General features: G+C 42.5%; 1 protein-coding gene across 3 annotated transcripts in view; it reads right to left on the bottom strand.

Moving 5' to 3' along the window:
• The window catches only part of ST3GAL5 (ST3 beta-galactoside alpha-2,3-sialyltransferase 5), a 49494-nt gene extending 42606 nt beyond the window's left edge, over window positions 1-6888 (bottom strand). Inside the window, exons 1-2 of one of the 3 annotated variants that reach the window (XM_081068974.1) lie at window positions 6678-6855; window positions 6133-6245 (exon numbers count right to left, since the gene is read on the bottom strand). Coding sequence is in view for 1 of the 3 variants with exons in the window: in XM_081068973.1 (XP_080925099.1) it covers window positions 6678-6768 (91 nt within the window). In the remaining 2 variants the exon portion in view is untranslated. Of the gene's footprint in view, window positions 1-6132; window positions 6246-6677 lie in introns of all 3 variants that reach the window. The other 2 variants (XM_081068973.1, XM_081068977.1) reach the window with 2 other exon arrangements.
• Between the last annotated feature and the right edge of the window lie 9233 nt (window positions 6889-16121).

Here is a 16121-nt window from a genome sequence, read left to right as displayed (position 1 = left end):
TACATAACAGCTCTGTGCTGGGCTCCTGTGACAGCAAAGTATACTACATGCAGAATATGCTATAAGAGAACAAGTCTATGGCAATCCCACGAATGCCACAAATAAAGCAAAATCTGGAAGCTACCTTGCTACCTTTTTAATGAAAAATTTCCTTCTTAATTGAAGGGAAACACCAGTAGTTGGGCTGAATTACTAATGCTTAATAGGAGAAAGAATTAACAGTAAACAAAAGCAACTCTAGGACCCAATATGAACAGGCTCCAACACAGGGTCCTTCGCCCAAACTTGAAGATAATGGGAAACGCAGGGAATGAGATGATGGAAAAGTGTATGCAAGTACCATTATAAATAACCTAAACCCTACCGCCAAAAAGAAAGGGTAAGATTGTGGGTTCTTAAGGTTTGGGATTATGAAGGGACATCACTTAAACAGGACCTTAGTAATATTCCTCAGCCTGGCTGGGTGGATGGAGAAGGGAAGGTGGAAGATTTGCTAGGCAGTTGATGCAATCGTCTTGTATTCAATAATCCTATTTGTCCTGTGGGAACAGAAGCACCAGATCAGTCACATAAAACCTCAAATCAGAAAGTGGTAATGACCCTCACAAAAACCACCTCACTGGAAACCACCTCGAGTTTGACAGGCCCTGGCAGTTTAGAGACAGAAGGAGAGAGAACAGTCATAAAGGAGATAAAGGAAAGTTTTGTTTGGACCACTTTAAACCCAGAACAAGTTAAACATGTTTGAATTCCTAAAACCAACATGTATTTAGATCTGTAAGAGGCATAGCTGAAATATCCCATTTATTTTTATACTCTAATCATACATCCCTTTTGGGAAAAATTTAGGAAACCAGCATTTGGGCAAGCTCCGAAACAGGCATACTGTCACTCACATAACCAGTTTTTAATCAAGCATGGAGCATGTACCTGGGGGATGTAGCAATAAGCAACACGGACAGTCTCTTCCTCAAACAACTTTCATAATCTCATTTTTAAAATTGGACAAGTAGATCTATCACCAGTGTAATTATTTTCATAGTTTTTCTTGTTAACTTACTCTACATTGGACATGAGGGCGGTGTTAGGAGTTTTAGATTTGGGGTGCGTGTGTGTGTGTGTGTGTGTGTGTATACATGTACGTCTGGGAGATGGCACAGACAAGGCGCCCCCCAGGAAAAAATGAGTAGGACTTGGTGAAAGGACCAAGGTGGGGCAGGTGCCACCTGAGCGGGAAGAGCAGGAACCAAGAGGAAAACTCCCAGTGAAGTGTCTGAAGGTCCAGCCCAGAAGGGAACAAGGTACCGAGAGAGGTTGTAAAAGGAAGCAGGCTGAGCCATGTGGGTTGGAATTTTATCCTAAAAGGAGCAACTGGTGGAGAGGGGTGGGGATTGAAACTGGAATTGGGTTTTGGAGAGGCCTCTCTTGAGGCTGGACTGGAGACTGTGAACTGAGACCAGTCAGGAGGTGTGCCTGGAATGCACGACCTGGCCCAGGGAACAGAGTCATCCCAGCCACCCTCCTAAGAATCTCCACAGCAGCCGTGCTGAGGGGTGGGGTGGGAGTGCACTATATGCTACAAAGACTGGGGTGCACCTGCCTCACCTACCAGCTGCAGGCCAGACTGCTTGAGTCTGAATCCTAGCTCTGTCCCCTAGAGTTTCTAAACTTCTTAACCTCTTTGAGTCTCAATATACTCATCTGTAAAATGGGGGTGATAATCGAATCAAACTCATGACCTTGTGAAAAAATGGGCTGACACGCGCTACATGTCTAGAACAGGGAGGCTCAAGTGAGTGAGTCAGTATAATATTTACCATTTTTTCTGCCCTACCTATGTTTGGTGGCGTGTGCGTTTGTTGGGGGTGAGGATGTTTAGCATCAAGATTTTCATAAGAGCCCACTCTCGCTGCCAACTACAAAACACTGCTAGATTACCATGATCCTAGATTCGCTTGGCAGATAAGTGAATCCCACCACTGTTAGCTCTGACTGTTCCCTTTATCAAGATAAATCAGCTCAACGTTTACTGGCTAAGATTTAGGGCGGTGCTATCCAATACAGTTGCCACCCGCCACAGGTGGCTGTTATACGTGGCCAGACCAAATTGAATGTGCTCCATGTAAGTGTAAGATGCACACCACGTGTTGAAGACTTAGTAGGAACAGAAAAGTGTAAAATAGCTCCTGAACAATTTTTGCAGATTTGATAATATATTGGACATATTAGGTTAACCAAACTATATTACTAAAATTAATTTCACCTGTTTTTAAATAAATTCCTTCCTTCTCATTCAATAGAAGCTATGTTCCTAACTTCTTAATTTAGTTGATTAGCTCATTAATTTTTGCCTTTTTTTCTTGCTCCTCTGAGCAATTAAGACTGAACATTTCCCTCCAAAGGCGGATTTAGTTGTATCCCACAAATTTTTTTAAAGTGTACAATTTATCCTATAAGCTTTGATGTATATTTTCATTATTACTTCTTTATCTTTCAAATATAAATATTTTCAAATTCAAATTTTCAAAAAGGTTTTATAATTATCTTTTAAAATTGATACATAATTTAGTTGCATTGTATTTAGAGAACTTTGTATGCTACCGATTATTTTAAAATACATTAGAACTTACTTTATGACCAGGTGTATACTCAATTTTTGTAAGAGTATTATTTTCACTTGCTGGGATTATGTTTCTTTATATAATCAGATTGACCAAGCTTATTAATTGTGTTTTTTTGGAATAATTCCTTGTTGGCTTTTAGTCAGCTTGTTCTATCAGTTACTGAAAGAGGTATACTGAAATCTCTCACTATGATGGCAGGTTTATAAACTTTTTTCCCCTCATTCTGTCACATTTTAATTTATATAGTTTGGAGCTGTGTTATTAGGTATTTAGAAGTTGAAAGTTTTTAATCTTCCTGGAAAATTAAAACTTTGATCTACTTTTTTATTAAATTTTTTGATTGATTTTATTAAATTGATTTGATCCACTTTTTATTAAATGTAGCTACTTGAAAATTTTAAATTATATGTGTGGCTTGGGTTGTATTTCCATTGGACAGTGCTGGTCCAGAGGAAGGATAAGCAAGAAGCCTGCGCCAGCCACCAAGTCCTGAACGACTAAGGATTTGATCGCAGAAAATGACAAGCAAAGAGAAGAGAGTATTAGCGACCTTGATAAAATACCCTCTTGACCTCCTGTCTTGCTGCTGCAGTCCAGAAAGGATATGAGAACAAGAAAGAAAGAAAGAAAAAGCAGCTGAGGAGAGAGGAAGGCCAGGGAAGAAGGAACTCTACATGTGTAATAGATGTGTAATAGATAAAACTGCTCCTGCCCTAAGGGTAAGACATACAAACCTTTAATTATGAAAATGACTCCTCATCTTAAAAAAAAAGCCTTAACTTCCAAAAGACAGCACTATTTCATCAAACTTTCCAAGTTGTCTCACTAAAGGTCATCTGGTCCTTCACGTTGCTGATGAGGAAAACTGAAATCTAAAGTGGTGACATGATTTGGAAAGAATCTCACAGCCAGCTAGAGAAAACCAGGTGGAAAGCAGGTCTTCTCATTCTTGAACCCTTGATCTTTCCGCTCTGGGTGTCCCTGCTCCACTCTCTCTGGAACCTCAGTTCCAACCCAAGCTCCACTTTAGGCTCATTGCAATGAAAGCAGAGATCCTGACTTCCATCCACAGTAGTCGATGAGGAGAAGGAAAGGGCAGACTTTTAAAATTTAATTTGTTTTCATCACTTCCCCTCTTTGAATTAACCAAATCATATGATACTTAACTATTATAATTTAAAATATTAAAGACTTAAAGGGAAAGGGGGAAAATTCATGGGGATAGGAGTTGGTGAAACATTCCATCACTTAATCCTGTATATTTCTCCACACCATGTAAGAGAACAAAAATGTCTTGTATGTCCTCAAAAGACCAAACAAAAGAAATGGGCTTTTCCTTTAGAGCTGGGGAATTCTTAAGAAAAAATCCAGAGGTGTAGGGAAGACAGGTCAGGGAAGTAGAAACAAAGTATAGAAACAACAATGTTACCAAAGCTAGAGGAAGAGTGGTTCCCAGGAGCCTATGCAGTAAGAAGCAAAGGAGCTGAGACAAAGAAAAGCGGTTTGGCCAGAGAAATTCTTCCCTGAAGACAGAGTTCTTGAAGCTACAGGGTTCCTACTGTTCAGCCTGTCCTGCTGCCTGGCCCAGGGGAGACGGGGGCCTAGAGGTGACTACACTTGCCAAGAACATACAGGGCACAGCCAGATAGAAACTGATTGTAACTCCTGGTCTGACTCCTACCTTAGTCTTCTGGGTGAGAAGTGACAGAGAAAAGTGATGTTGCACTCATCAGCTAGTAGCAAAGAACTACCAATGTAGTTATTCCAAAAATTGGGATAAAACATCTTTGTCTGTAGCTCCCAAAGCTGAGCATACACACCCAGGACCCAGCAATCACCCCTCTTTGTATATATATATCCTCATCAGGAACGCATACATATCTATACCAAAGACCCGTAGGAGAATAATCACAACAGCATTATTTGCAGTAGCCAAATGCTGGAAACTGCCCAAATGTCCATCAGTAGTGCACAAATTAATATGTGGTTTATTATTTACCCCATGGCCCAATCAGCAATGAGACTGAACACACTACGAGAGGCAGCATCATGAGTGAATCACAGAAAACTAACTGTAAGGAAAGAAGACAGACACTGTAGGATGCCATTGATATAAGTACAGGAAGTCAGGCAGTGGTTACCCTGGAGGAAGCAGTGACTGGAAAGGAGTGCAAGGGCAGACAAATCTTCCCTTCTTCCCTTCTAGGTTCTTTGGCTGGTCTAATAATTAAATTGCTATAAGACAGGTTAACAGGAGAAAAATTTAATGCGTACCTATAGAAGCCCCATAAAGATACAATGACTGAAAAGGCAGTCAGATAATTGTTAAATCCTCTTTCATTGTCCATTCACCTCCCAAGAGCCAACCTGCCAGATAAATGCCCCTCACTGCTGCCAAATAGCCCAGCAAGGAAAGCAGGGCTGGAGGCGAATCAGAGAACAAAGGGTTTGTTCTTATTCTGCCTTGAACATATCCTTAAAATTCAATACCAATCTATTTTGATGACAGGGTACAATTTGGTAGTTTGTGCCAAAATTATAAGCATTTTCAAAATAGGCAGTCATAAATTCAAGTTTTTAGAATTTATGCCCGTCGGCCCTGTCTCTCTTCCATAAACCCCTTCATGCCTTCTTATCTCACCCATTAATTTTCTTGCCTAGAGGAAGAAACGACTACTAATTATAAGCAAGGTACACTTCATCTCACAGAAACAGCAGCCCTCATAATGGACAGACATGTAAAAAGACCCATGACATCTGGTTACAATGCTCTTGCAGCTCATAGTAGCCTCTCCTGGCCCAAGCACTGGTTGGAATTTAGGTGATCCCAAGCTCTAGGAGAGATGTAAGACATTCTAAGCTGTCAGCTTTCAGGGCTACACAAGTGAAAAACCACAACCCTTTTTGTTTTGGAGTCTATGCCCCTTCACCAAACTGATACCAATTCCTCTTCCAGTTTTACGATATGCATCTTACTGTGGAAGAGGATTTGTAGTCATAAACCAAGAGAAGGGTCAGCTAAACACCAGAGGACAGATGAGTCTCCTTCCTCTTTGTAACCCTAATACCCAGCACCCTGCTTGGCACACAAACAGCTGGCAGCCCAAGGGTGCCGGATAAAAGCACAGCACCATTTTCCCTTTTAAACGAATGATATTTCATTAGGCAGAGGCCATACACATACACGAACTATAAAACGTGAGGACATAAAATTAGTCTTTCAAGTCAGCTAGTGCTTCTGTAGGACCCTCTTCACTCCTAAACACATTTTGCTGTCCGAACCATTAAACCAGGGGCCTGGAAGGGGCCTCGGCCATAAGCAGGTCAAGCCTCCCAGTACAGACAGACCAAGAGACAGAGCCCCACGGGGCATCCGTGTTGGCCAAGGTCACCCAGCTGGTGTGGGATAGGGGCAAGATCCCACCTCTCCCTATTCGCCAGGCTCCTCAGAGATGCTCTCTGAAAACCTTGGTGAATTACACACTAAAGGCGCATAATGAATGCATACCCAGGTGAAGTCACTGCTTGCAATTCACAAAAAACCACAAGTCACCAAAACGTTTCTCTTCCGCAGGGCTGGACGCAGAGAGGGGGCAGCGAAGGTCACTGGCGAATTTCTACCTGCAGACATCACACTTTAAGCCTTCCCGATGGATGCGAAGGGCTTTTCGGGAGCTATCCCCCCAATCCCGTCCGGGGAAAATGAGTTCACTCGGCTCTGCCGGCTCGGAAGCTTCCAGCAATGAATTAAACGGAGCCGATAGGGAAAGCTAGGGGAAAGGACCACTGCGGCTGGACTCCACACGGCGGCGGTTCACCCTGCGCCTCCACCTCGTCCACAGCTGCGCGGGCCGCAGCGCCCCACGCTCGTCCTCGCAGCCGGAGGCCACGACTCTCAGCCCGCGTTCCAGCGAGGCGCGTCTGGGGGCGCCGAACCCTGGACGCGGCCCTTGGGGGATGGGGCGGAGCCGCTAGGCCCAGCTGCACGGATCGCGGCCGCAGACCCCTGCTCGCGGGCCCCGCTCCGCCTCGGGAGGGGGCTGCGCCACGTACCTTGGCCGGCAGGTGCCGCCGCCGCTACCGCCGCCTCGGTCCGCGGCTGCAGGGGACGCAGCTCCGCGCCGCCCGCCGCCTTCGTCCGCATACTAGGGAGGCGGCGCCGGCCGGTCGCCAGCCCCCGGCCCCGAGCCCCTGCCTGTCCTGGGGGCCCGGCTCCTGCCCATTCAGTCCCGGACCATCAGCTTCCAGCGCAGATGCGGAGGAGGGGTGTGGGGGCGGGGCCTCCCATCACGAGGACACGGGAGACCAATCCGAGAGCGCGAGGGCTACAACGGCGGCCCCACCCCCAGGACGAGCAGCCCCTCCACCCAGCTGGGTTGGGGGGAGCAGGGCGCCCCCAGCTGGACGCACCCAGCCGGGGGTTCAGAGCCCTCACTGCTCTCTCACTGCGTGCGGGTAGATGGTGGAAAGTTGTATCAGACTAGTTATAGGCTTTTACTGCATAGAGGACTCGTAGGTGCAGAACTGGTGAATGAAGGGACTTGACGTCGTCGCGTGCTTTCTTTACGAGGCAGCACAGCTTCCCAGGCCAGCACGGTTCCGAGCTCCTGGGGCCCTAGAGACCATCACCTAGGCAGCCTGGGCGTGTCTGGAGACTTGCGGGACAGCGTCATGTTGTTCCACGTGTAGGATAAAAGAGGGAGAGCGCTGATTACCCACCTGTTTTACAGATGGGTAATTGAAGCCCAGAGAGCAGAACTGAGTCACCCTAAGTCATTGGGGAATATAGTGGAGGAGCCAGTATCAGAACTTGCGCTTGGAGCACCTACTTCCATACCTCCGAAGTCCCCTTGGATTCTGGAGAGGAAATGTGTCACGAGCGAGTGCTAGGCTCACGGTCTGTGCTGCAATCGCTTCCTGCAAGTCAGGGTGACTAACCCTGGAGAGACCCTCAGACCCCCAGGATCTACCTGGCACTGACTGAGGCCTCCGTGTGGCACCAGCGAAGATCAGAGCAGGCAAGATCTTAAATGCCTTTCAATATGCTCTTTACTCAAACATCAACCATCAACACACCACACAGTAAAGCACACAGAGAGATACAATAATTGTAAAATAGAGTAACGAACCAGGCCCAAAGTCAATCAGAGTCCTGGGGGAGCAAGGAAGGGTGGCTGGTTTGGGAGGTCGGTGAGCAGAGGTTTGGTCTGAGCAGAGCAGAGTGGAGGGTACTCGGAGCAGAGTGGCAGCGTGGTCACCTCTCAGTAGAGACCGGCTCTCTGAGCTACAAAATCCTCAGTTCTTAGATAGTTCTGAGTGCCTTCCTGATGTCACCTTATCAGGGCAGCAGCAGACCTTCTGATGTCCTTATAACTTTGGTAGCAGACCTTCGGGGCGTGGCTGGTTACACCCAATTACCAGGGCAACCCGGCAGCTCCCTGGGCGTTGTCTGCTGAGTTCTCTGAGCATCTCCAGAATGGAGTTAAACTCTTGCTCATTCAATATGGAGTCACTCTTGTTCACACAAAACTCATTCTAACAGCTTCCAGGGGCGCTCTACACAAAATGTCACACAATTTTTAAAAACATAAATATTAGTGAGTCCCAAAATTGAGAGATTAAAAAGAGTGTACTTAAAAACACTGACTATTATTTCTGTGACATAGCTGCGTGTGTATTATGCGGTTGTGACACTTTTGTGACTTTGGACTTGTTGACTCTTCAGTGATGTTGGTCTGCTTTCAGAATTTACTTTCAGGTTAAAGAGCGTATTGGTCATGTGCCCGTGATACTGCTTCTGGTGTGAAAAGCAGGATCATAGACTGTGAGCCAAATACATTTGCATAAACAAAAAATCTTGTTACTCTTGTTTTGCAACAGCTTTCACAGGGTTTGCACAGCTCCAAACAGGGTTTAGAATGTCTGTGTTCTTCCCCTGGTGGGGGCAGGGGTGCTGGAAAAAAGTGTGTATCTGGCTTACAAAGGTCAGGAGGGAAAAAAGTGTGTATCTGGCTTACAAAGGTCAGGAGGGAGGACAGACGGCCTTCACATCTCTCAAAGAGAGCTGTTCCCTGCGGACCTTTCAGGGACTCTCTGAAGTCCAAATGATTTCATAATAATCTAAAACATTACTTACCTTTCGCACTGATGGTACAAAAGCAAAGAAGCACAAAACTGCTGGTGCCTTCACACATCAAGACTGGCACCAAACTACTAATATTCTCCACAACTATGTATTCATGGTTAAAAAAATGCAGTTTCACTTAAGAATGTTCTTGATGGAGCAGTAAAAACTATATACTTTATTAAAATCTCAATCTTTGAATATGCATCTTTTAAATATATGACAAAATGAAAACTGTACAGAAAACACTTGCTACAAACTGAAGTATATGATGGTTGCCTAAGGAGAAGCAGTTGTCAATCATTTGCATTGCAAGCTGAACTAGCTGCTTGTTTTATTTTATGGAACACCATTTTTACTTGAGAAAACAACTGACAATTGGTTATTCCAATTTGGGTAGCTGATAGGCATTTTCTTGAAAATGAACTAAGTGAGCTTGTCTGTTCAAGGAAAACTATCGACTATTTGTTGCCAATGATGAAAAAATTCTAGGTTTCAGAAGAAATTTAGAATTTTGGAAAACTTCTGTCATCATGAGTATGACAGCTTCTCAATATTTTAGGACTTTTCTGATGGGATCAATGGTGGTATTAATGAATGTGATTTTTGGATATTGGATAATGTGTAATGTATCAACATTTGGAAGACCTGAATTTACTCAGTGAATCAATGTTTTCCAAATGGCTAACGCATGATGTTATGAAATCATTGATTTTTAAATGCAAGGCAGACAATGGATTTTAATTTAACGATACGAAAAGTTTATAGACAAGGTTTTAGATTCCACAGTGCAACAATTAAGAAATTACCTCTTGGAAAGTTTCGGTATAGTATCAAAGAAGCATATCCACAATTTTCTTAAAAAGCTATTAAAATACTCCTCCCTTTTCCAATTGCATATCAATGTGAAGTAAATTTTCTTCATGTACTTTAACCAAGCAATTTGCAACAGGTTGAATGCAGAAGCAGATATGAAAATTCAGCTGTTGTCTATTAATCCAGTCTTAAAGAGCATTTAAATTCTAATTTGGCAAATATCAATTGATAAAACCTCCATTAAAAAGATTCTTTGGGTTCCTCAGTAATTTTTAGGAGTGTAAAAGAGTCCTGAGAACAGAGTTTGAGACCTGCTGGTCTAAGCCACCTAGAGTCATTCCCATCCTTGTTGCCATTATAATTGATTCATGGGTGGCCAGAGGAACCAGACTGATCCAATCAGAGGAAATCTCAGAAATTTATTCGATAGGGGAGAGAAGTGCTTTCATTTCCTACTAGACAGTAGCCAGGCAGTAGGTAGACTCAGGAGTACCTGATAAATCAGGCTACAGGAAGAATTTATGTTAGTAAGAGAACAATGCTGTGGGAAGCAGAGAGAGAGATTAAAGAGAAACCATTTCCTTTTGGTATTTTTGAACCACTAGATCAAACCAGCCCTACAGCTCACCCTACCGCTATACATTCCAGTTTTATGAGCCAATCAATTCCACTATGGGTTAAACTACTTAATGTCAGTTGCCCCAATTGATGCACTGTGGACCTGTTTATACATATTTTCACCTAAACAAATATAATGTCTCAAATAATATACTTTCTGGGTTTTACTCACTGAGCCATTATTACAATACCAGATCGCTTCTGAATTAAAGTTGGAAGGTAGAGCAGGATCTTTGAGGAAAGGAACATAGCACAGACAAGTGGGGTCAAAAGTTAACAACATTTTTGAGGACAAAAAAATAACAGTGGCATATGATCTTGAATAGCAAAATTACAGCAGATTTTTTATTTTTTTGGCTTTTATGTATTTCTCAAATCAGACAACATGAGCATGTATTGCTTTTATTTTAAGGAAAAACTAGAACTACATGATTAGTTTTTAATAGCCCACTGGGGCATGGGCTCAGAGAGCAGGCTGGGATTGCGATATAGCAAAAGAACTCTTGGGCAAAAATTGCTAGCAGGAAACAAAAATAAAATAAAATAAAATTGCTAGCAGGGAAGAAAAAAGATATGTAAGGAATGCTGATAGGCCCAGAAAACAAATTTCCTTTTATTACAGTTTGCCAAGAGCCAACCTCAAAGATTCAAGGGGATGAGCAAGTATCCCCAATGGTTAAGGAATCATTAATTGTGCTTCAATCAAATCAGCTGGAATATTTGCAGTTGAAAACCAAAAAGGGAGACAGAGGCCAATGTGAAGATTATGTCAACACTGGAAAAGGCTTAAGTGAAAAGAAATAAGAGAACACAGATTATATGCAAACTTCCATCATGTGGCCAAAAACTGGAAGTGAGCTTGGAAAAAGGAAACAGTTGTGGTGTTAGGGTGGTGGAATTATGACTAATCTTTTCTTCTTTTTAAAGAAATGTCCTTTCATGTTGTTATTGTGTTTTTTTGTGTGTTTGTGGGTTTGTTTGTTTTTTACAATAAATAAAAAAGAGGAGTCATTGGTTCAAATTACTGAGGTCTTGGAGTCCTTTCTATATGATCTGTTTCTTTGCACTGGCCATATGGCTCTCATCTGACACCAAGACAAAACAGTGCCTTTCTCAGGGCCTGCATTTTCAAAGGTCTTAGGGGTGATGCTGATGTCTTCTTTTGTAGGTGGCCAGAAAGAAAGAAGGGAAGGAAGTTGTAGCGGCCAAGACTGAGGATGTGTGTGAGATGGGGGATCTGGCATTCCTGGCCCTCTAGCACCACCTTGTTATGGGGTTCTGGCCCAGCCATTTCTCTGTCTTTTTTATCCTAGTGGACTCTACCTTCTGTTCAACTACTCTCCTCATCTTCCTGAGATGCTGTTCCTCCGTCAGTCCCCAGGGGCTGGAGCACAGCTGCTGTCAAGAGAACACAGACTCTGTCTGCTGCCCTGAAGTACAAAAGAAGTCAGTCCCTTGAGGTTTTTCTAGAAGTGTTTCCTGTGAGCAATCACTGGAGAGGCAGGAGTAACACAAACAAAGAAGGGAAAGAGATGCTACAAAAACATCAGGGGAAGGCTGTCTGCTGGCAGAGGACAGCTCAAATTGAGGAAACAGTTCCACATTTTGAAAGCTGTGGTACAGGTCTTCACACACGTAGATTCAAGCATGTCTGTGGGCCCTCATTCTGTCCGTCCTTCACCCATATATTAAATTGCACAAACATTTACGGAGTGCCTATCATGTGCCAGGTATTACACTAAGTGCTTTACATAATTTAATTCATCTTATCTTCACAACACCCCTTTGAGGTAGAATCTTCTTATCCTCATATTTATATAAGAAAGATGAGGCTTGGAAAAGCTTAGGGAAATAAAGCAAATTGCCCAAGTTCTCATGGCTAAGCAAAGACAGCATTTGAACTTAGGCCATCACACTCTAGAGCCCACCTAAGACCTGGTCCTTACCCTGAAGAACCAAATGGCCTAACTGAAGAGAAAGATATTTTAAAACAAATAAACAGACAAAATCAGGAACACAATGAGATATAAGAGAAAAAAGCTATTAAAAAAGAGCCACAGGAACATCAAGGAGGGGCACGGCTGGACCTGCCTCAGAGCTGCAGGATACCTCTGGGAGGGGTGTAGAAATCAATCCTGACCAAGAGCTGCAAGACAAACAAAAACTTTATTTAAGGGTCTTTTTTAGGAATTGCAATTCAGTAGCCACAGATTTGGGTAGAAATCCCAACTTGTGTTCCAAGGGGGAAAGAATGGGTCAGAGTTTATAAAGACAGAAAAAGGGGTTTTCAAAAGGATTACAACTTGTTTAGAAAGAGCTGTGATTGGTGCTGGCAAGCAGACTTACATTATGCTATACCGGATTAATTGCTTATGTCTATTGCTAGGTGCAATTTTTTTTATTTAATTGGGAAATATTAGGGAACAGTGTGTTTTTCCAGGACCCATCAGCTCCAAGTCAAGTGGTTGTCTTCAATCTAGTGTGGAGGGAGCAGCTCACTGGCCCATGTGGGAATCGAACCAGCAACCTTGATGTTATGAGCACTGCGCTCTCACCAACTGAGCCAACTGGCTGCCACCTGAACATTTTGTTTTTTAATAGCAGGTTCAGTGATGCAGAACTAGTTCCAGGAACTGTATCAGGATATAGCCATTTGATTTAGCCTAGTTCAAAAGTTTGGTTTCACATGGAGGGTGTGAGTGAGCTCAGCTTCCCAGAGGCCTCCAGGGTCCATTTTAAACTGATCTCTTAGCAATACCAATTTTATTTCTCTGATTTTCTTTTACATGTACCCATTTTGATCAAGATCTTTCTTTAGAAAGCATTGAGGATCAACTAGGAAATATTTTGGTCTGTCGTTTAAAAAGCAACATTGAACCCTCGTCACCAGGAAGGCTCATTCCCGGTATGTCATGTCCCATGTAGGAAGGAAGGCAGTCTCCTGAGTGTACAATAGGAGAGATTATGGCTACATTTGAGCAACAAGGAGTTTTGTTGGAAGCAGAGCTAAATCACTTATTCTTCAGATCAAAAATTGCTTTGTAGAGGTGGTCTCAGTCAGATTTATTTTGTTGTAACATCTCTAGGCATTGGGCTACCATTATTCTGGTAGTGGCTGTGAGTCATTGTTCAATGCACCTGGCAAGGCATTAAGGTGGTGAACAGTATAATCACAAAAACCATTCATTATATAGAATGAAGCTGTGTCTCTATTCCTACAGGCAGCCAGCTAAAAACATCAGTCCAAAACCAAACGAAAGTGTAATGTTCTGTCTGTTCAAGGATTCAAATGTTTTGTTTCAGAACCTCAAGTTGTTGTATCACTTTACCTGATTGTTAATATAGAAACAACATTCTTCTCCCCATAGGGCATAAGTACCACCTTGCTGTGTGGCTAGCATATCTGGAGCCCTGCAGTTTGGTAGTACTACCTCAGATGGTCAATCATTCCTTGTTGTTCTTTAAAAGCAGTTGCAGTAGCATTCAGTGTTTGTGCTATAAGGATAGAAAGGTTTCTCATGGACTTGTCTAGTTCAGCAATTCCATGTCAAGGAAAGAAAGCTCTAGCATAAGCATATCCAAAGTCTTGTTTATCTATTACAGGGTTTTGGGTGGAGAGGGGATCCACAAGACCCTGCCCCAAATCCCAATTCCATTTGGTCTATTTTGGACAAAAGAGTCTAGATTGGGACTAATGGCAAAAGAAGGGAGAGTCTTTCTGGTGACAGCATCAAATACTAACATGACAATATCACATCTGCCTAGCCAGCAGGTTGGCAAGGTGACATATATTTGGGTTCCATATAACAGGAAACACCAAGTGCCCTCAAGTAACAATACATAATTAGACCCTTCAACCCAGACTCTGAGGGAAGTATTAAGTCCTATTTCTGAGGCAGGGACTTCATGTCCTCCATATATTGGATGATCATAAACCTCAGGTGCTCTCTATATATTTGGGTCAGGATCAAAAGATTAGTATGGGTTTGATTCTTCCCAGTTTTCCAGCTGGGATGCCCTAAGAGATAGATTTCATTTATTTTTCCATTAAATACTAGATTTTGATCTAGTCTCCCAATAGTATTTGGGAGTGGAAGGGCATCTGCTTTTCAGCATTCAGCGGCATTATTCCCGGAATTTCTCCACATTAGAGAGACATTGTAAGAAGCAACATGGTAGTTGCTTAAGGCCCATTGAGTTGTGAACTCACAGTCATCTGAATCATACAAAAGATTGTAGATACACATTTTCAAAGGGACAAAACCCAAGATTCTGTCTGAACCATTTATTTTTTCAAAACATATAGAAAAGTTATCAGAGTACAGATTGTATTTATGGGTATTCCCTTATAAGTTGGGGGAATCTTATGGATGGCTCTGGCTACAGAAACGTCATATGTTCCATCAATACTTTTTGAAGTTGCGAATAAAGCAGGACTTTAAATCCAGCATTGTGTACTGTTAGGTTTTGTAAGCTTTCAAAGCCTAAGAGCTAAGCCACTAATTCTGGTTCATCATGAATATGGTTAGCTTGGGTATATATCCAACAGTCAGTTAAATTGGCACTTTTGGATAATCATTGGATAGCAGGAACAAAATGATGTTGAAGGGCAAATAGGGTAGTCATTGCATTAAGCAGACATAGAAATTGAGTATGTTCATCTTGAAAAATAGAATAAAGAGTTAGGAAAAGGAAGAATGTTTTCTCAAGAGTTTTGTTCAGGCAAAAATTAGGTTATGAGAGCAATATAATCAATAAATGAAACAAAGGTGGTTCAAAGGAAGACCAAGTGCAAGGGTTTCTGGGTGAAATCATGTATGACTGACCTGGTCCGGGGTCTTGGGAGAGCCATTTACATCAGGTGTTGCCTGCTTTGATCCTGGAATGAGAACTCTAGTGAATGGTCTTGGGTTGTTTAGAGATTTTCAACTTAAGACCAGCAATAGGCTGAGGTGAATCCATGTGTCAATACCCTTAAGTTTAGCAGTACAAGTGTTAGTAAGTAATACCTGATATGGCCCTTCCCATCAGGACTGAAGGGAATCTTTATGGAGATGGTGTTTCCAACAGTTATCATCTTAGGCGTGGAGGTCATGATGTTATAGGTCTGTCTCCCAGGAGTTCACTATGGACTGATTGTTCCTTGAGCTGTTAGTCTTAAAGGCCCTTATAAATTCTTTCAGTAGGTCAGGAAGTCTCCTTTCAGTAGTGCAGCATTCCATATTCTTTGATCTAATCTCAGGGGTCTGCTGGTAATGATTTTAAACAGAGATAGTTTATGTTTGCTGAAAGGAGTAGATTTTAGGTTGAGCAATACCAAGGAAAGAGCCTTAGGTCAAGGCAGATCAAAAAACTCTATGAATGGTAAGATATCGTTCTTCTTTGTGGCTGCGTAATACTCCATTGTATAAATATACCACAGTTTCTTAATCCAGTTGTCTACCGATGGGCATTTCGGTTGTTTCCATGTCTTGGCTATTGTGTATAGTGCTGCAATAAACATAGGAGTGCACAAATTTTTTTGAATTAAAGTTTTGGATTTCTCCGGGTAGATACCTAGGAGTGGAATTGCTGGGTCATAAGGTAGTTCCATTTTCAGATTTTTGAGATACCTCCATACTATTTTCTATAGATGGACCTAGAGAACATTATGTTAAGTGAAATAAGTCAGACAGAGAAAGACAAATACCATATGATCTCACTTATATGTGGAATCTAAAGAAAAGAATAAGTGAATGAATTAATTAGAAACAGTTTTGGAGACATAGAGGAAAAACTGAGGGTTGCCAGGTGGGAGGGGGGTTGGGGATAAAGGAGAAGGTGAGGGGAATAGAAAACAGTCAGTTACCACAAAATTGCCAAGGGGTTCTTAAAATTAATTTGGGGAATGTAATCAATAATGTAAAGATTTTGTAGGGTATCCAATGGACACTTGTCTC

The sequence above is a fragment of the Rhinolophus hipposideros genome (assembly GCF_964194185.1).
Source record: "Rhinolophus hipposideros genome assembly, chromosome: 12".
Taxonomy (NCBI): Eukaryota; Metazoa; Chordata; class Mammalia; order Chiroptera; family Rhinolophidae; genus Rhinolophus; species Rhinolophus hipposideros.
The sequence above is the reverse complement of the archived record's forward strand: the minus strand, read 5'-3'. Positions and strand labels throughout refer to the sequence as shown.